General features: G+C 46.7%; 1 protein-coding gene across 2 annotated transcripts; it reads right to left on the bottom strand.

Annotated features, from left to right (window-relative positions):
- Positions 1 to 5020: 5020 nt before the first annotated feature.
- Positions 5021 to 19996, bottom strand: galr2b (galanin receptor 2b). Of its 2 annotated transcripts, XM_072481735.1 has the most exons (4): positions 19841 to 19996; positions 18406 to 18455; positions 9020 to 9411; positions 5021 to 6456 (listed from the first exon to the last, which is right to left on the bottom strand). In XM_072481735.1, exons 2-4 carry the CDS (start codon positions 18427 to 18429, stop codon positions 5715 to 5717), a joined length of 1158 nt encoding a protein of 385 aa, XP_072337836.1. In that variant the 5' UTR covers positions 18430 to 18455; positions 19841 to 19996; the 3' UTR covers positions 5021 to 5714. The 2 variants fall into 2 exon arrangements, with proteins under 2 accessions (XP_072337836.1, XP_072337838.1); XM_072481737.1 differs by lacking the exon at positions 19841 to 19996 and having other exon boundaries at positions 18406 to 18679.
- Between the last annotated feature and the right edge of the window lie 1923 nt (positions 19997 to 21919).

Raw genomic sequence — 21919 nt, forward strand, 5'->3', positions numbered from 1 at the left:
CTGACAGGCAGATCTCAGAATGTTCCCCCCTATTTATGTGTGATCAAAGCACTTGATTAAACAATGTCCGTCATCTGTGTATCTTAACAATAATAAACAATGAACATACTATTAACACTTTCTTGATGATTTGCAGTGAGGTACTGGGTTGCCTGCATGACCTTGACTACTCCCTCTATTAACTAACTTCCCAATATTGACTTGCTATTCAAATTGCTTGACAACAGCAAGATCATTTGTTCATACGTGACACAGTGGGTTATCACTGCTGCCTCACAGCGCCAGAGTCCCTGGTTCAATTCCAGCCTCGGGTGACTGTGCGGAGTCTGCGCGTTCTCCCCGTGTGTGCGTGGGTTTCCTCCGGGTGCTCCGGTTTCCTCCCACAGTCCAAAGATGTGCAGGTTAGGTGGATTGGCCGTGATAAATTGCCCTTAATGTCCAAAAACTTAGGTGGGGTACGGGGGCGTGGTCCTTGGTGGGATGCTCTTTCGGAGGGTTGATGCAGACTCGATGGGCTGAATGGCCTTCTTCTGCACTGTAGGGATTCTGTATCTTTAAAACTTTTTCTTTATGTCCTGATTGTGTAACCAACCAATTGGTGTTGGTGTGTGATTAGTAATCAATGATTTACTCAGTCTGTAATGATTTAGCAAGAAATAATTAATTTACTTAACAGAGTGTGGGTATCCGAATTGAAGGCGGGACACTAACATTTATATTTAATCTGAAGGAGTTAATGGAAAGATTGTTTGGCAAGCTCACTCAGGCATCACTTACCCGGGGAGCGAAAACTGGGCGTGAAAATTCCAACTGGTTCCTTGTTGATCAGAAAGATGTGGGGGTTTAAGGCGAGCCTGTTCCTTGCGGGGAGGACAGCATTTCTTCACCCCCCAGTCAGAATCAGAATGAGCACATAGCTAACCTGATAACACGCAATCTGGGGTAGGGTGTCTATGTGAGCAGATGGAGGCCATTTGGCCCACCGAGTCTGCTCCGCCATTCAATGAGATCCTGACTGTTGATTCTCAACTCCGCTTCCTGCCTTAGGGGCTTTTCACAGTAACTTCATTGAAGCCGACTTCTGACAATAAGTGATTATTATTATTATTACCCCCATAACCCTTAAAATTAAAAATTTGTCCATCTCAGCCAGAGTTACAATGAAATCTCCTGTAAATTGTGGGAATATCTCATTTACATGGGGTGGGATTCTTCAATTTTCAGGCTATGTGTGAAGGATCCGTGACGTTTTACATCAAAAGAATCGGCAGCGCCCCAGCACCGATGCTGCGACCGGTGAGGGGCTAGCGGCCGCACCACATAAAACGGCCGGCCTCCACGACAAAAATGGCTGGAGAATTGCCGGGTCCGTGGCCGCCCATGCACACGGTGACGACCTGCAGCGGTCGCGCCGTACAATATGGCGCCGGCCGTGTGCAGACCCAACCTGCCAGATAGTGCCCCCCCCCCCGAACAACCCCTCGCCACCCCCCACAAGTCCCCCCAGCCCTCGCCAAAGCCCCCCCCCCCCACCCCCGGTGTGATATGGTACGAATAAAGTAATGGCATGATGGGAAAACTGGTCAATGGGAAGACTGGTCAAAATATTTGATACAATGTAAGAAATGCTGCCCTAACCATTTCAGACCCCTGTAAGACTGACAAGGCCGACTCTGCATAACTTGAAGTATGAATAAGATCAGAGAAGGTCAAGCCATTCCAAAATACCGGACCTCGGCAACTCCTGATAAGACTAACTCGTTATAACCCAGAGCCGTAGGAATAAGACAAGATAAGATCAGGAAGAAATAAGTCTCCTCGATGTTCCCTCCAAGGACAAGATAATGGTATGAGTGGTGCGACAAAGAGCCCATAAGGTCAGCAGGCATTGCTTCCGTTTCTACTTGAGATCAAATTCCTGACTAAGCTGTAGTCACGCAATCTTGATAATGATAATGTATAAACACTGAACTGATTTTCTGTAAAAGCGTGGACTTGAGAAGGAATCAGCAAGTTTCACTAACTGCTCTCTGACCTCAAGTTCCAGCCATTACTGCATGCAGTCGTTTTGAAAATAAAGCCTTGTTATTTTGTCTCAACGAGCGTTGTTGAATCTTTCTACTACAGAAGTAGGAAAATATTGACTTACAACATCGGCCTGCAGCACGGCTCCCGCCTGACTGTGGCGACGCTGGACACAGTCCGTAGCCGCGGGGGGGGGGGGGGGCCTTCGAAAACAAGCACCGCCCCCGATTCCATCATAAAGGGATTCTCCGCCCGATCACTGATTATGAAATCGCCACCGGCGAATGGACAATCCCACCCACTTTTCTGGTACAAGCACTGCAACATGTTTCATCTCGGTTCTTTTTGTGGGTGTCTTACAAATAAAAGTACCTAACTTATTAAATATAAATTAGAGCCCAGATTGTTGCTGATATTTTTTGAACAATTTCGGGGAGAGGAAGGATTAAATTTGCATCAGAACCGGAATCTGTCACAGTTCCGCCTTCCTTAAGCGGCCCAACAAATTGCACTGGGTTGGGTTAGGGGCGTCGAGGGCTAAGTGAGAGGGAGTGAGCGAGGATGCTGGTGGTAGGCAAGAAGGAGTCTTCTCCTACTGCACCCCCACCCCCCTCCGTGCCATTATGTGGGGAGGGGGGGGGGTTATGTACGTAACGAGCTGTACATAAGCTGCGAGCAAACATCACGCTCACTCCAAAATGCTGAACAAGCCCATAATGATCCACTGCGGATTTAGAAGAATGATTAGTCGGCAAAAAGCATCACAGCCAGCTGAACAACAGACACTCTTTATTAACAATACCACAATATCTAACAAATGATGAAATGGTCACAATAGATTACAGTACTCATATGCATACAAATTCCTGACACCATTCAGATAATGTCGTACAATATTTCAGTGCAATAGTCCTAACAAAATGCCTTTGATATCTACATTAACACAATGAGCCAATATACAGTAAAACACGCAAAGCACACACAAGACTCAGTAAATTATACACTGAAGCATGCAATATCGTTCTTTTCAATCATGCATTTATTAAGGAAAAGACAATGAAAATGGATATTACAGTAAGACAGTGTTTCAGGGCTAAACTGCTCCCCAGTTATTTTAATGTCTGTGTTGATGTTTGTCAGGTTTTATAGAAATGTTGTGCGCTTGTAAATATTGACGCAGTCTTGTTTCTTAACGCTCACAGGAACTCCTCTGTCCTGCCAGAGGGAAAAAAGATTAGTTGAGATGTAGCATGAACTTACATTATTGTAACAGGTGGATCACCAGGGGAAAGATTGGTGAGCTTCTTTCTTTTTCTTGGTATTTTTCATTCTATTTCTCTTTTCATTCTCTGTTTTTGTCATTACTGGGGTGATCTCTGACAGATTATCAGCCAGAAACACTTGACAAGGGTCAATGTGAACATTATAACAATGGCTATCCAGCAGTGGGAGAATGGGCAAGTTATGCAGTGAAAGTACTTATTTCGTGTTTGAGGGCAGGAAATTGGGACTTTTTATGTCTTTTTCTGATCACCTATGAGCATCCATAGAGCTCCAAATGGCAGCCAAAGCGTGTACACTCAGGTTCGGGGTGAATTGCGCATGATGTCATATTGGTGAAGGCATTAGTGCACACAGTGAATGGCTTGCAAAAGTGTGGAGCAAGCAGATTGTGATCAGCGCGCAACATTTGATCAGGGGTGCCATTTTGGAGCTCCGCCTTCCCGTTAACACCGTCTCTGAACTTTACACAGCAGTGGTCAGGATTCTGCCCCTGTTCTCTTCCCCCCCCCCCCCCCCCCCCCACACACACACACACAAACAGACACACATACAACCAGGACCATTAAAATAAATCAGCAACTACTTACACATCAGTTGCTTATTCCCTTTTTCCTAGCTGTTGCAATCATTCTGTAAGTGTTGCCTGACTTTCTACAGTCATTTAAAGTTACGAAGTCTGCAGGAAGTAGTGTGACTGGTACTCAAGGGATTTTGGATGACTTTAAGGCTTCTGCACAAACCAGTTACTCCGAGACAGGGGCGCATGAAGAGGAATGCCCTTTGGAACAGAAACCTAGGGAATGAACACAGGCCAGACAGAGCAGGACAAGTTGCTGGTAAGAATGTCCTCTTTGAAAGCTGTCACCTGCAGCACCCAAAGCTGCAATCTGTGTGACGGTAAAGTCAGACAAAACAAGATACTGAAGACCAGTGACAACACCACTGTGGCCTGGTCCATTCTGAAGGGGCCTTGCAGGACTTGGCAGAGCAGATACTAAATGGTCTGCTGTATGCCGTACAATCATGTCATCATCATGAGAGACAACTCCTGTCACCAGCTGTGCAGTGGGGAGGAAAACCAGAACTGGACATCCCCATTTTATCCAGTCTTTCAGTGATCAACCCATCTGATATCAGAACCCCCATCTCCCCTGGTTAACAGCCACACACCTCTCCTTTCCTTGTCACCGACCATCACAGCATCTGTTGGCCACAACGCAAAAACAAAAGTGACCACAAAATCAACATTCTAAACCATATACATAAATCAAACCATCACATATTCCATACAAATGCCAACTGATAGATCTGTCCAATCCTTCCCAAATGGATGGGTCATTTTTTAAAACCAGGATGTCCTATCCTTTTCCTCGAGACCGACCCACCCATCAACCGACTCAATCCCCAAGCACGTGGATGGCAAAGTTAGAATGCGTCGGTTTATAAATTCTCCCTTGGCTACGTCGCAATTCTCTTCAATTCCCAGCATGTTTCCCAACTCAGAATTTCCATGTTTTGCCTCTGTAGAACGCTTCCTCCACTTACACCACTGGCGACAGGACCCCCCACATCCCTGTTCTCTGGAATTCCTTTTCTACCCCCATCGCCAATTTCTAAGAGTTCCCCGCAACCACCCCCCCCCCCCACCCCCCACCCCCCACCGCCACCAACCCTACCCACCCACCACCACCACCCCAAGCTTACTGAGGCTTCAGTCTAGGTTCAGTAGCAGCAATCTTGCCTCAGAGGGTGTGGGTTTGAACCCCACTCCAGGGATACAGTACGGGATGACACTCCAGTGCAGGAACGGAGAGGTGCTGCCCTGTTGTACATGCCGCCTTTCTGAAATGCTAAACCCAGTCAACGTCTGCCCTTTTCACTGGATGTGAAAAATGTCAACGTGAAGAACGGGTGAGGTGTCCTTGCCAGCATTTATCCATCCACCAAATCTTACTCAAACAGATAGCCTAATTGTTTATCGTGTTGATGCTTGTGGGAGTTTTCTGTGCAAAAATTGGTCACTGCATTTCCCTCCTCCACAACAGGGTGCACACCTCAAAGGTAACGGCCATGAAACAAATGAATATCAGAAATGATGCGTTAGAAATGTGAATCTTCTTTCATTTTTGACCCTGTCTTCAACCAGCGCCTCCCTAACTATCTCCAACTTTCTGACATGTACAATTTCTAAGGTGTCAAGTAAGTTTTATGGTTTATTTTCACCAGTGACTTTGATGGTTGCAAATTCAGTAAAATGCCCCCAATAAGTATATGGTTCATTATTTTCTTTTATGGATGGAAGCCTAGATTCACCACTAAGTAATATCTCGGTGTTTGTATGCACAATGAAGAAACGTCCACTGAATTCGTAGCGAGACTGAATGCGAATGAGTTCTTTAGTGATCTCAGGATGTCCTCTCGAAGGGCATTGTGATGGTAATGGCTGTACTCTGAGCTTTCGAATGGTGCCTATCCCTCAGCTCACAGCCTTGCTGTCCCCCACTTTCGCCATTCAAGTGGGTGACCCCCGTGGAGCCGGTAACAACGTGAACCACGTGGACCCTGTTCACTCCTTGCTTGCTCAGCAAGCAGCTGAACACCTTCTTGAAGCCTTTCCGGAAGTGCTTGGAAACCAGGGCGTAGACGATGGGGTTGAGGCAGGAGTTGGTGTAGGCCATGCAGTGGGACAGGAGCCTGAGGGCGTAGGTGGCCTGATTGAAGGGGAATTGGCCATAGTGAAAACACAGGATCAGCACATGGTGAGGAAGCCAGCAAAGGCAGAACAATACAGTCACAATGATAATCATCTTCGTCACCTTCCTCTTGGACTTCTTGGACTCAGATATGTCCTCGATTGGGTCCACTGCTGTCCAGAGATACTTGATCGTCCTGGCATAAGACAGACTTATAATTGCCACCGGGACTATGTATCCAAATATGAAAGTAGAGGTGTCCATGATTTTTCTCTTTGGTTCTTGCCATGCTGGCATGCAAATGTAAAACCACTCGTACGGGATCAGGTCATAATAGCTCAGGTAGGGCCCAGCAAAGACGATGGACAGTCCCCATATCACCACCATGACGGTAACTGCGTTGCAAGGAGTGCGGAGCTCGCGGGACCGGAGCGGATATCGAATAGCCAGGTATCTAAATGGTACAACAATTAAGGTGAGAAGTCGATAAAAATGTTCAACCATTTTGTCCCAAGAGTTTGCTCTCTGCACCCAGTCCATGGCCCTGATCAGAAAGATGCTCCAGGTTCACATGGAAAGTCGCAGAAGCAGCAAAACGTTACCCTACCCGGAGGCACACAGTGGCCAGTAGCATATTGGGGTGCTCAAGAGAGCTTCACATACTGGAGGGCACACATTCAAAATAACTGGCAAAGGGAGTGAGAGTGATGTGACGAAAAAGAATGTTTGCACCCAGAAGGTGTCTGGAGTGACCTTCCTGAGAGGGTGGTGGAGGCAAGTTCCATCAAGGTATTCAACAGGGAATTGGATTGACATCTGCAAAAGAAGAATGTGCAAGGTTATGGGTATGAGGCAGGGGAGTGGGACTGGGTAGAATGCTCTTTCAGAGAGCCAGTACAGACTCGGTGGCCCGAACGGCCTCCTTCTGCACTGTAATGTTTCTGTGATACTAAAGGTGTTAACTCTGAGGGCTGTGGGGAGTGGGAGATGGCCACAAGGCTAACTCCTGCCTCAGTCCCATTTCCTGAATGGGAGGTTAGCTGGAAGCTCTGCTCGCTTGCTCGGTGAGGACAACGCTGAGTGGGGAGACTCACACCTTGGAACTCACTCCTGGGAGTCAGCTGCATAAATATCGGTGCATTGTCCCGGTTTGGGAATGTGTCAGATTAGATGGATGAAGCGGATAAAATTACAGGGGAAAAATGGAGATACACAAAACTGGTCAAATATGACAATTGACAATCTGACACTCAACAAAACAAACTAAATCAGGCCATTGTTGAATAGGTGTTGAGACTTCAGCCTCAGGACCTGCAAAAATAATTTTACCGTAAGTCTCAAGGGAAAGAAGAATTGTGCCTGGTTATTTATCTTCACAATAAAATTACAGGAATCACCCATAAGATCATAAGACGCGGGAGAAGAATTAGGCCACTCGGCCCATCGAGTGACTTGTGTCATTCAATGAGATCATGGTTGATTTGATGTGCTAATCCTCAACTCCACTTCCCGCCTTATCCCCGTAACCCTTGATTCCCTGACTGATTAAAAATCTCCCCATGTTGATTTACCTCGCAGGACGTCTGCTCAAACACAATTTCTGAGAAGGACAAAAAAAACAGCAAAAGCTGGTAGATAAGCATACTGGTCCGAACTGGTCTTGTACAGCTTTAACTGGGACACCGGCTCAGACCAGTACTCATTTCCCTGATTTTTTTCCCCTAGGGCGGCGCGGTAGCACAGTGGTTAGCACTGGTGCTTCTCAGAGCCAGGGTCCCAGGTTCGATTCCCGGCTTGGGTCACTGTCTGTGCGGAGTCTGCGCGTTCTCCCCGTGTCTGCGTGGGTTTCCTCCGGGTGCTCCGGTTTCCTCCCACAAGCCCCGAAAGACGCAGTTGTTAGGCGAATTGGACATTCTGAATTCTCCCTCTGTGTACCCAAACAGGCGCCGGAATGTGGCGACTTGGGGCGTTTCACAGTAACTTCATTGCAGTGTTAATGCAAGCCTTCTTGTGACACTAATACAGGTTACTAAACAAAAAGATACTTCGACAAAGAGGATCATTTTTCAACAAAGTAAAATGAAGGATTTTACAGCATTGCCTAGGCGGAAAACTCGACAGAAAAGGGTAAGTATGGAGTCACACAAGAGGCAGTGTCTGAGAGAGAAGAGGCAAATAATGAGCTTGGGTGTGGAATGTTCAAAGGGAAATAAGTGGCGAGTGCAGTGAGTGGCGATAGAAACACCGCAAAGCTGATGTTTCCACCACTCAGGTAAAAACAGCGCAGTTTAACCCTTTAGGGTACTGGATGTCTTTTGGGACTTTGAATGTTTGCTGACTATCAACAATGAGTTTTCTTCAGAAAGGCTTGCTTTGGTTTGTTTCAGGATTACAACATCTGTAATAGGTTTCTTTTCACACGAAGATTGATCATCAACAGGGAGAGAAAATATTTTTGGTGTGGGGGCGGGGGGGGGGGGGCAGAAGAGGGGGCAGGGGGAGCGGGGGGGGGGTGGGGGGGAGTAAACCTTGCCTCTGGTACTTCTCCATTGGACTGTAGGAAATTAGGAATTGCAAAACAAGACCTCATTCCAGTACGTGCCGTTCAAGTAGAAGGTCAACCGTGATCTCATTGAATGGCGGACTGAGCCCGAGGGGCTGAGTGGCCTTCTGCTCCTACTGCTTTTGTCCTTAACTATCTCCCGTCCCAGTTTATCTGTGCTGCGATGATATTAAAGCTGCGGCATACTCAATGAACTTCATCTCTCTCAATTGCACGACTGGAGAGCAATTGGAGGGCTAGTATAGACATGACAGGCTGAGTGGCCTCCTTTGGGATGTAACCATTTCAGTGATCCTGAACAGGCCCAGACATGAGATGAGGAACCTCCTCCAGGGGTGGAGAGCTTCAATGGAATATTGAAGCTCTCCGCCCCTAGAACCAATTTAATATACCTCAACCAATGGAATAGTGCACCGAAATTGCGTTGATTCCGTCGCTCCTCCACTTACTGTACCTGTCGACTGAAACAGCGGCCAGAGTGAAGCTGCTTGCGTACATTGCCAGGTAAATGAAGAAATGGACCGCCTTGCACATGAAAGAGCCAAAGACCCAGCCTTCCAGTGTGTAGATTGTGGCTTGAAACGGGACACAAAATATGATGAAGAAGAAATCTGCCACACTCAGGTTGAGAATGAACAAGTTGGTTGTGTTGTGTCCCATCTGGCCATTCCGGAAAAGCACAGCGAGGACCAGGCTGTTCCCAACTGTCCCGAGTAGGAAGATTAGGGAGAATACAATGGGCACTATGATACTAGCTGAATTCAGCTGGTAGTTTTCAGAGGAATTCCAGTGTCCAGGCATCATGCTGTCATCATCAGTCATAGAGGCGGGTGTAGGGAGCAGGAACTGGAAGAAAAAGGGTTCTTATCAGGTAAAGCAATGATCATTTACTTCTATAATAGTATCTTGTGAGTGTCCCTTTATGAAATGTTTTGTCTTATCACATGGCTTCAGTAATGTCATTGTGTGGGTGGAGCTGGGCTGTGGTTCTGGGAGTTGGCTTACTTTGGCTTTGGTTGGGGGCTTGTTTGTGGCTCTGAGGTTTTGCTTTCGTTTTCACATTTGGCTGCTGTACTCAGAAAGAAAAGTACCTTGGAGTGTCTCGCTACAGTTTAAAAGCTGTTTCCGGATTACTTGATAACTTAAAAGGAAAAATTGCTTTCTGGAAGAAATTCAAACCTGCTGTTTTGGCAAGGAAACAAGAGCATCCGTACCAGGTCTTGAGTGCTGTGTGCTGGGCCACATGTTTAAAAAGGGGTTACTGGTTTATGGGATCTTGTTATTAAATTGGAACAGTTAAGGGGAGAAATGTATTAAGGGTTATACATAGAGTACTGTAGCTGTGTGGGGAATTTATGTTTGTATTTGCTAAAAATGCTTTCTGTGTGTGTTTATAAAAATGTTAACTAAATTCGTACAATAAAGTTGTTTTTGATTAAAAGTGCTTACGGCCTCTGTTCAATAACACCTGAAAGGTAGGCCCTTGTATTCCTCAATCCAAAATTGATAAAGTTGTAGATCAGGTGAACTCCATGATATATTTTAGAGTTTGCTAAACCCTGGCCCATAACAATGGCATCAATTAGAATCACTCTTTGACTTAAAGTTGGGATGAGCATATGGCTGTTGGCTCCCCCACACAAATTTCCTCCATCTTCCGCCACTATACAGCCCAATTTGTGCAGTGTGGTGAATCAGAGTAAAATTGCTTTTAAAAATATTGAATAACTAAATGTATTTACTGTCGCAGTGCGTCTAATGGCATCAACCACGAGCTAAGGTTGCCCCCTTTTGTTCAATAGATTTTCATCCACTAGGTTTCTAAAAACGCAATTGATAGAAGCACAGTGAGGGAACGAGAGTTAATGGAACTATCACTAGGTTATCTCGTTAACCGGTGAGAAAGGGGATTGAGAAATAAATGCAGAAACATTCAAAAGGTTGTGTGAATTAAAGGTGGCGAATCCAATGTCAAATCAAGTACAGAAAGAAAAACAGAGAAGGGAAAAAGGGCTGAATTAAGAGAGAGAGAAAAAAAGAGACAAAAAGGAAAGGTAAAAACAAATTAAAATGTGACGTTCTTCAAACTGCCGCATGAAACATTAAACTTGAAGGAATGAGCTCCCACACTTATAAAAGATCACATCAGTCAAAAGGTGGGTATATTTGCAATGAAAGGACTTAATTTTCTGTGGAGCGTGGGCGGCGCGGTGGTGCAGTGGTTAGCACTGCTGCCTCACGGTGCTGAGGACCCAGGTTCGATTGCAACCCCGGATCCATGTGGCGTTTGCACATTCTCCCCGCGTTTGCGTGGGTCTCACCCCCACAACCCAAAGATGTCCAGGATAGGTGGATTGGCCACGCTAAATTGCCCTTTAATTGGGGAAAAAAAGAATTGGGCACTCTAAATTTAAAACAAAAATTCTATGGAGATTTCAGTTAGAAAATACAGCGAGTTTTTATTAATGGAAAGACGCCATTTTCACAAACCTAGTGAGGGAACGATACACCTGAGTCAGCATCTTTGGGATGCTAATAGCTACTCCTTGAGTGGCGCTGAGGAACCTTTTACCCATACAAAAAGGCATGCACCATTAGCCCTCTTGTTATTTTGACAGCATTTTTGGGCCGTTATACTTAAATTTATAATTTATAAATAGAAATCGAACATTACAGCGCAGTACAGGCCCTTCGGCCCTCGATGTTGTGCCGACCTGTGAAGCCAATCTAAAGCCCATCTACACTATTCCCTTATCATCCATTTGTCTATCCAATGACCATTTAAATGCCCTGAATGTTGGCGAGTCCACTACTGTTGCAGGCAGGACATTCCATGCCCTTACTACTCTCTGAGTAAAGAACCTACCTCTGACATCTGTCCTATATCTATCTCCCCTCAATTTAAAGCTATGTCCCCTCGTGCTAGACATCACCATCCGAGGAAAAAGGCTCTCACTGTCCGACCTATCCAATCCTCTGATCATCTTTGGCTGCAAAAATAAGGAATAATTCCTCCGATTAATCATTATAGTTTGAAATGGAGAACCATTGCATTTTTTCACTAATCCACCCTTCCCTTCGATTTCTCCTCAGGTGCCTCTCAGTTGACTGGTTAATCTCTTCCACTAGGTTGTAAACTATGTCCAACATTAGCAAATGTGCAGCCTGGCCTCCTGCAGTGCTTGTCTATAGTGCCTGCAGCCCACACAGATTGTTAGAGAGCAGCAAGGGAATAAGGCATCTCGGGCTGGATTTAAAGAAACATTCTCATTTTGTAGGCATTAATTTCCGGGCAGGGTTTATTCCCTTAATAGGTGGGCATTGCCTTCATTGCCGACTCGAAACTCAGTAGCCAATATTTTCAGTGTATCCTGGAACAGACATTGTAGCTGCTAAAACGTGGGTTCTCCCAATTCTACAGTCTTCACCCAGACCCGAATACCGGGTAGAATGCGCAAGGGCAGATTAGACCGTCTATCCTTGATTTGCGGGTTCCCGGCGGTGGCAGCTCGCCATTGGTCGACAGTTGGGGATATTCTGGTCCCGCTGATGTCCTTTTGGGTTGTTTGCCGGCAGCACCGCCGGAGAAACCACCACGGAAAGTCACCATCGGCGGGGCCGGAAGATCTCGCCCGCAGAGAGAGCTGGAAAATCCATCCCGAACGGCACAGATGGAGGCTTTCTGCCCCGTCACAGCTGTGCTAGCTCTTTGGTGCAGATATCCAATAGTTAGCAACTCCTCTGGTCATGAGGTAGCCCATGTCAGCCTACATTAGGATCTAGAATACATCCAGACTGCGACTTTGCCCAGTAATGACTACCTCCCACAGGAAAGGTCCCAATCAATTCCCTGACCTTCAGGCAATCGTCTTTACTGAACCCTAACCTAACACACCACGGGGGCACCAACATCAGGAGAACTGGCCTACCACTGCCTCATGGTTTAAATAGCATTGCCATGACAACTAGGAACAAAATAGATATTTAGAGTGCCCTGTCAGGATAACCCACATTCCACAAACAAATATTAAACTTTCAGTATTCTCAAATTCATGCTAAAAATTAAAACTCTCACATTGGATGGGCCAAGAGCCTTAATGACATCTTCAGAGAATAAAAACTAGGAGCAGGAATGAGCAATTCACCCTCTCAAGTCTGCTCCTCCATTCAATGCGATCATAGCTGATTGCATCTCGGCCAGTTCTCCTTAACCCTTCAATCCATTACTAATCTGTCTTTCTCCTCCTTAAATGTCCCAGCATCTATCTCACTCTGGAATATTGAATTCCACAGATTCCCGATCCTTTGAGAGAAGTAATTTCTCCTCATCTCTGTTTTAAATCTGCTACCCCCTTATCCAAAAACTATGACCTCATTCTAGAATGCCCGACATCTAGAAAATCCGCTCTACATCTACTTTGTCCAGACCTTTTACCATCTTACGTTTAGCACAGCGGGATAAACAGCTGGCTTACAATGCAGAACAATGCCAGCAGCGCGGGTTCAATTCCCGTACCGGCCTCCCCAAACAGGTGCCGGAATGTGGCGACTAGGGCTTTTCACAGTAACTTCATTGAAGCCTACTTGTGACAATAAGCGATTATTATTATTGGATCTCCTCTCATTCTTCTGAATTCTTTCTATCATGCTCTTGTCATGGCACATACATCTGTTCCCAAACTTGGCAAAGGTCCTTTAAAGACATGTTGGCATCATAAACAAACCTCTGAAAGCTGCGCAAACCCTTTAAATGTTATTGTCACATTTGGTTGGGGTATGTTGGTGACTGGGAGGTGCAGTGGTAGTATCCCTATCTCTGGGTTCAAATCCCACTCTGGTTTGATGGGCAGGGACAGGTTCATTATCAGCCTGTAAATCATTTCAATCGGCATTGAATTGTAATTATAGAAAGTGACTGGAAGTACATTTAATTTTACATCAAATGCACCCACCCACATAAGCACACATGTGCATGCATGCACATATAAATACTTGAACACACATGCACACAAATGTGTACACACACTCCTGCGTACTACACTGCACTGACACAAAGATGCAATCATACAGGCAAGCACATTCACAAATGCATGTACATACATACACACAAAAGTACATACGCATACAGATGCACATTTATTTGCATACACATATGCACACACTAATGTGCATACAAACATATCTTGGGGAGGTGGCGACACAGTGGTATTGTCACTGGATTAGTAATCCAGAGACCCAGCGTAATGCTCAGGAAACCAGGTCCAAATCCCACCAAAGACAAATTATTCAATTTGAATTCAATACAAATCTGGAATTAAAAGTTTATCGATGACCATGAAACCATTGTCGATTGTTGTAAAAACCCATCTGGTTCACTAATGTCCTTTCGGGAAGGAAATCTGCCGTCCTTACCCGGTCTGGCCTACACGTGACTCCAGACCCACAGCAATGTGGTTGACTCTTCTTAACTGTCCTCTGAAATGGCCCAGCAAGCCACTCAGTTCAAGGGCAATTAGGGATGGGCAATAAATGCTGGTCCACATTCTTTGAATGAATAAAAATATCTGTTCACACCCACACACCTGCCGATATGTATGCATGTACATATGCACACACACAAATGTACATACACACCTCCATATGCACGCACATATATGCACACACGTGGAGACGTACATATGCACATACACAACTGTACATACAGACATTTGAATATTCATGCACAAGCATGCACATACAATACAATGGTGTTTTCACAATGTAATCACATTTTATAATTCTCTCACTTAATAACACAGCTGAAACTATGCCAATTGCCCCTGCTCTGATGATGTCTCTTTACACTTTAAAAATGAAGGTAATTTTAATGTAAATTTTACAGCCCATTTAGACAGTATGTACGAGCATAACAGATAAGGGACGAACTGCCTTCCTGTAAATGTTAATCAGCTCATTAATCTTCTCAACATGCCAGCTAAATGATTCATTATTGAGGATCTGGAAGAGTCCAGTCAGAAATCAATGAGAATAATTATTGTACATTATATAACATTATTATATTCCCAACTCCATAACCAGAATTGTTAGGAGACAGTTTTTATATACGTATAAAATACTGCTGGTATTAATCGGAATACCGCACCCCACAATTAAACACTTAAAACGTGGAAGGAAATCACCAAGAGAAAGTGGGACAGCATTCATAGGTTGGTAAAATGAGAATATTGATCCCACCTTACCACAGAATAGTAACCCCAAAATTAGTGTGAGCCATCATCACCATCAAAGAGTTACCATAGGCTGATGATACTACAGTACTGAAAGCACAAATTACTTAGATTTACATAGACACAGAATTTACAGTGTGGAAGGGGGCCATTCGATCCATTGAGTCTGCACCGGCCCTTGGAAAGAGCACCCTACTTAAACTCACACCTCCACCCTATCCCCGTAACCCAGTAACCCACCTAACCATTTCGGACATTAAGGCCATTCCACCTAACCTGCACGTCTTTGGACTGTGGGAGGAAACCGGAGCACCCGGAGGAAACCCACGCAGACACGGGGAGAGCGTGCAGACTCCGCACAGACAGTGACCCAAGCTGCGAATCGAACCTGGGACCTTGGCATCGTGAAGCAACAGTGCTAACCATTGTGCTACCGTGCCACCCCTTAAAGAGAAGGGGTTAAAGCAGAGATATGTAAGTGCAGGGCATTTTACTACAGGGAGGTTATACCTCAATGTATTTTGGTAAAGTCATAGAGTTCTACAGCAAGAAAGAGGCCATTTGCCCATCAAGTCTATGCCAGCCATCAAGCACCTATCAATTCTAATCCCATTTTCTAGTACTTGGTCCATACATAGCCTTGTAGAACATATGCTTTTACCACAGAACAATATTGGCACATAGAAACATAATAGTGGAGTGGAGCATTACTACAAAGCAGCAGTCACATTTTTGGGTGAGTTAGAAGTAATTAAATCAGGGACAGCAGCACTGAGAAATGGAATAGCATTACACCAAATGAGCCATAGTATAGATAGATGGTGGTGAACTGATAACGTTACCAAACCAGAGAACCCGGTTAATACTCTGGGGACGTGGGTTCAAATCCCACCCCATGGCAGCTGCTGGGATTTGAAAGCAATTATCATTAAAACAAAAATCTGGATTGATGGTAATCGCAGTAATAGTTTTTAAAAATAAATTTAGAGTACCCAATTCATTTTTTCCAATTAAGGGGCAATTTAGCGTGGCCAATCCACCTAGCCTGCACATCTTTGGGTTGTGGGGGCGAGACCCACGCAGACACGGGGAGAATGTGCAAACTCCACACGGACAGTGACCCAGAGCCGGGATCGAACCTGGGACCACAGCGCCATGCGACAGCAGTGCTAACCACTGCGCCACCGCGCTGCCCTAATCTCAGTAATAGTGACCATGAAAGATAAAATTAAAACATCATGGCCGGGATTCTCCCCTACTCGACGGGGCAGTGGGTCCCAGCGGGATGGAGTGGCGGGAACCACTCCGGCGTCGGGCCGCCCCAAAGGTGCAGATTCCTCCGCACCTGTAGGGGCCAAGCCCTCACCTTTAGGGGCTTGGCCTACGCCGGGGTGGTTGGCACGCCGCCGGCCAGCAGGAAAGGCATTTGGCACCATGCCAGCCGGGGCCGAAGGGACTCCACCGGCCAGCAGAAGTCCGCGCATGCGCGGGGCATCAGCAGCTGCTGACGTCATCCCTGCACATGTGCAGGGGGGGGGTGTCACCTCCGCGTCGGCCATCGCGGAGGCTGATGGCCGAGGCAGAGGGGAAAGAGTGCCCCCACGGCACAGGCCCGGCGGCTGATCGGTGGGCCCCGCTCGCGCCACCTGGTCCCGCTGGTAAGGGAGGTGGTTTGATTCACGCTGGCGGGACCGTCATTACAGCAGCAGGACTTCGACCCATCGCGGGCCAGAGAATCGGCGGGGGTGGCCCCCGACCGGCGCGATTCCCGCCCGCCCCCACCGAATCTCTGGTGCCGGAGAATTCGGCGGCCGGCGAGGGCGGGATTCACGCCGCCCCCCCCGACGATTCTTCGACCCGGCGGGGGGGTCGGAGATTCCCACCCCTTGTTCGCTAATGCCCATTTTAGGGAAGGGGATTTTGCTGTCTGGAGACTCCAGGCCCACAGCAATGGGTTTGGCTCTTCACTGCCCCTCTGAAATGGCCTCACAAGCCGCTCCGTTCAAGGGCAATTAGGGATGGGCAACACATTTTGACCACATCCCCCAAGGACACAATAACCGCTGGAGGAGAGGTTGCCTTGTTTTCAAATGATTTTACCTTTCGGACTTGCAATGGAAGGGGGGGGGGGGGGGGGGGGCTTGCATTTTGTTGTGTCTTTCAGCAGCGTGGGACATGTCCATAGACCCCTTCATTCAGTTTGAAACTTATAAAGTCTACCACTATGGCAGGAAGGTTTATTGAGTTAGTAATGAAGACGGGGAGTGTTCCAGACTCATTCTGCTTGTTAAGCATCGGGAAAGTCAGTAAACTGGACTTGGTCGGAATCACTGCCTCAGAGTTGTTGTGGCTACACCACTAAACTACCACAACATCGAGGATTCCTGCTTATAGATGTTGGAGGGGCTTCTACAAGCGAGTGCCTGAAATGTGCCAACACTGATGACACACCTGATTTCAATCGGGTAGCTTCCCCCTGATCCCACACACCTGGATAAAACCCATTCCACCTCCTGTTTGACAGGATAGAGCCTTGTTACTGGAGGAACAGCCATGAACAGCTGGGCGCAGCTACCATTGAGCTGTGGTGAGTAATCACTGGCTCTCGGCTGATAGCTCACCCTGAGATTGGAGCATGCTGATGGATTGCCCTGTCTCTGGGACACTTGCCAACCTGACATTGAAAAAGACTGCTCTGTGGTGGAGCTAGCATCATAGAATCATCGAATTTACAGTGCAGAAGGAGGCCATTCAGCCCATGGAGTCTGCACTGGCCCTTGGAAAGAGCATCCCACTTAGCCCACACCTCCACCCTATCCCTGTAACCTAGTGAACCCACGCAGGCATGGGGAGAACATGCAAACTCCGCACTGACAGTGATCCGAGGCCGGAACTGAACCTGGGACCCGGGTGCTGTGAGGCAGCAGTGCTAACCATTGTGCCACCATCCACTGTGCTACCATGCAGAGCCCCGATGGGCCAAAAGGCGTTTATTGTCTGTGCCAATTTCCCTGACAGGGCTAAATCGCTGGCTTTGAAAGCAGACCAAGGCAAGCCAGCAGCACGGTTCAATTCCCGTACCAGCCTCCCCGAACAGGCGCCGGAATGTGGCGACTGGGGGCTTTTCACAGTAACTTCATTTGAAGCCTACTTGTGACAATAAGCGATTTTCATTTCAATTTTCATTTCATGACAACCAAATCCTCACACACGGGCGGCACGGTGGTTAGCACTGCTACCTCACAGCGCCAGGGACCCGGGTTCAATTCCGACCTTGGGTCACTGTTGTGCGGAGCCTGCACGTCCTCCCCGTGTCTGCGTGGGTTTCCTCCGGGTGCTCCGGTTTCCTCCCACAGTCCAAAGATGTGCAGGTCAGGTGGATTGGCCATGATCAATTGCCCCTAAGTGTCCAAAAAGGTTAGGTGGGGTTACGGGGATAGGGTGGAGGAATGGATCTGGGTAGAGTGCTGTTTCAGAGGGTCAGATACCCAGACTCGATGGGCCGAATGGCCCCTTATGCACTGCAGGGATTCTATGAAATATAGACAATGCAGCTGGATAATTCCAAAAGGGAGATTGTTGGAGTTAATACCGCCGCCTCTCGGTTACTCACTTCAACATCAGAGGCTCCCGTCATTGTATTCAGCGCTCCCTGCTCCGAATCTGTAAAGGGACTTCGTTAGAAAACAGCAATTCACCGACCTATCCGCCGCCATCCTCACTTTCAACAACCGGAGAGCAAAATAGGCAGGGACAGGAGGGGCCGAATGGGCTCCCCCTGCACTACATCCCATCAACTTTCAAACTCCGCCCAACTTCCACCAAACCTGAAGATTCGAAAAGGAATCGGTCCGGTTTATTTATTGTTAATCTGTATCAGCGAGAGAATCTTTGATGCATCCCTTCTGCAAAGTGCTTTGGGCAGTACTATTTCCTCTGGCACAGGTTTAGTTATTAATGGACCCAGCAAAACCTCTTGGTGTTGGGCACGTTGGAAGATTGCAGTAGGCTGACAGCGATTCTCTGAGTGTTGCTGCCAACAGGAATGATCACGTCTGACTGTTCCCGAGCAAGGATTTGAATGAGAACTGCTTGTTTTTTTTGTACTGTCTTACAGCGCCAGCTACCAATGCTATTTGTGTTACTGTGTGCGCGTGTGTTTGTGTGAGTATGTGAGCGAGTGTATATGTGTGTGTATGTGTATGCACATGTGTGTATGCATGATTATGTATGTGAGCATGAGTATGTGTGTGTGTATTTGAGTATGTGTGGGTGTGTGTATGAGTATAAATGTGTGCGTGTGAGAGTGTCTGTATGTGAGTATGAGTGTGTATGAGTGCGTGTGTGTATGAGAGTGAGTGTGTGTCTGTATGTGTGTAAGAGTGCGTGTGTATGAGTGTGTGTCTGTATGTGAGTGTGTGTTAGTATGAGTATGGATGCTTGTGTGTATAAGAGAGTGTGTGTGTCTGTGAGTATGTGTATGAGTGTGTGAGTGTGTGTTAATATGTGAGTATAGGGGCCTGTGTGTATGAGTGTGTGAGTGTGTGTTAATATGTGAGTATAGGGGCCTGTGTGTGGGAGTGAGTGTGCGTGTGTCTGTATGAGTACTTGTGTGTGTTTAAGTGTGCATAAAGATAGGTATTTAAGTGTGAGTTTGTGAGTGTATGTGTGCGCGCACACACTCCTATTGTAAATGTTGAACATGTGTATTGTTGAGTCCCAGTGATCACAGGAATATTTGAAACCGCCCCTTGGTCCGGTAGCTTTGATTTATCGGCACATCGTTACTTTCGCCCCGACATCCGCACTTGGTTTTCAAACAGAACCTCGCCATTCACCATTGCCTGTCATGTCAATTTAATTCTTCATAGTAACATCAGCAAACACCTATATACAGCTCACTCTAAACACCTATATGTATATACCGGCCCTGTAAATATCCCAATCATTCTATATATTTATAGTTCATACAGATTTACTCTCTACAATTTCCACCACAACATCAACACGTTACTATCTCTGTCCAATTCTATAAACCACACACCCACCGTTTTAATTGTAACGGGATATCTCCGGATACTTTGTCCAAGTTAAGCGGATAATTTCGGATCTGCTTGTTTCATTATTGCTGAATCCAGATGCGGGAGTCTGCCCAGCTTCTCCTTTCCTATCCTCCTTGAGGTGCTGCTCCCAAAGTGTTTCGCACTGAGCCGGTCAGCGCTGACTGCTCGCTGCTCAGAGACAGCGCAGACTCCACAATCTTCCACTGCACCTAACACCCATACACACACCCATACACACACACATACACACACCCATACACACACACACAACCCCATACACACACCCACACATACACACAACCCCATACACACACCCATACACACACACAACCCCATACACACACCCATACACACACACAACCCCATACACACCCATACACACACACAACCCCATACACACCCATACACACACACAACCCCATACACACACCCATACACACACACAACCCCATACACACCCATACACACACACACAGCCCCATACACACACCCACACACACACACCATACACACACTCATACACACACACACACATACACACACCCACAACCCCATACACACACTCATACACACACACAACCCATACACACACAACCCCATACACACACCCATACACACACACAAAGCCCCATACACACACCCGTACACACACACCCCATACACACACTCATACACACTCACACAACCCCATACACACCCATACACACACACACAACCCCATACACACACCCATACACACACACAAAACCCCATACACACACCCATACACACACACCCATACACACACACAACCCCATACACACACCCATACACACACACGCAACCCCATACACACACCCATAACCCCATACACACACCCATACACACACCCACAACCCCATACACACACTCATACACACACACACACAACCCCATACACACACCCATACACACACACAACCCCATACACACCCATACACACACACAACCCCATACACGCACCAATCCACATAAGAACATAAGAACTAGGAACAGGAGTAGGCCATCTGGCCCCTCGACTCTGCTCCGCCATTTAATGAGATCATGGCTGATCTTTGTGGACTCAGCTCCACTCTCCGGCCCGTACACCATATCCCCGAATCCCTTTATTCTTTAGAAAGGCATCTATCCTTTTCTTAAAGACTTTGAAAGAAGGAGCCTCAACTGCTTCACTGGGCAAGGAATTCCAGAGATTCACAACCCTTTGGGTGAAGAAGTTCCTCCTACACTCCGTCCTAAATCTACCTCCCCTTATTTTGAGGCTGTGCCTCCTAGTTCTGCTTTCCCCGACCAGTGGAAACAACCTTCCCGCATCTATCCTATCTATTCCCTTCATGATTTTATATGTCTCAATAAGATCCCCCCCGCATCCTTCTAAACTCCAATGAGTACAGTCCCAGTCTACTCAACCTCTCGTCATAATCTAATCCCCTCAACTCTGGGATCAACCTAGTGAATCTCCTCTGCACTCCCTCCAGTGCCAATATGTCCTTTCTCAGGTAAGGAGGCCAAAACTGAACACAATACTCCAGATGCGGCCTCACCAACACCCTACACCAATTGCAGCATAACCTCCCTAGTCTTGAACTCCATCCCTCTAGCAATGAAAGACAAAACTCGATTAGCCTTCTTAATCACCTGTTGCACCTGCACACCAACTTTTTGCGACTCGTGCACCAGCACACCCAGGTCCCTCTGCACAGCAGCATGTTTTAACATCTTACCGTTTAAATAATAATCCATTCTGCTGTTATTCCTCCCAAAATGGATAGCCTCACACTTGACAACATTGAATTCCATCTGCCAGACCCTAGCCCATTCACCTAACCTATCCAAATCCTTCTGCAGACTTCCGGTATCCTCTGCCCTTTTTGCTTTACCACTCATCTTAGTGTCGTCTGCAAACTTTGACACATTGCACTTGGTCCCCAACTCCAAATCGTCTATGTAAATTGTGAACAACTGCGGACCCAACACTTATCCTTGAGGGACCCCACTAGTCACAGGTTGCCAACCAGAGAAACACCCATTTATCCCCACTCTCTG

This window comes from Scyliorhinus torazame, chromosome 17 (genome assembly GCF_047496885.1).
Source record: "Scyliorhinus torazame isolate Kashiwa2021f chromosome 17, sScyTor2.1, whole genome shotgun sequence".
NCBI classification, from domain to species: domain Eukaryota; kingdom Metazoa; phylum Chordata; class Chondrichthyes; order Carcharhiniformes; family Scyliorhinidae; genus Scyliorhinus; species Scyliorhinus torazame.

Bases quoted from the DNA above. Each gene is read 5' to 3' on its own strand.
- galr2b (XM_072481735.1), bottom strand. From the start codon at position 18,429: ATGACGGGAGCCTCTGATGTTGAA. The intron at 9,412-18,405 runs GTGAGTAACCGA...TTTTTCTTCCAG, and splicing joins CGGGAGCCTCTGATGTTGAA to TTCCTGCTCCCTACACCCGC. The intron at 6,457-9,019 runs GTACAGTAAGTG...TGTACCATTTAG, and splicing joins GCCGCTGTTTCAGTCGACAG to ATACCTGGCTATTCGATATC.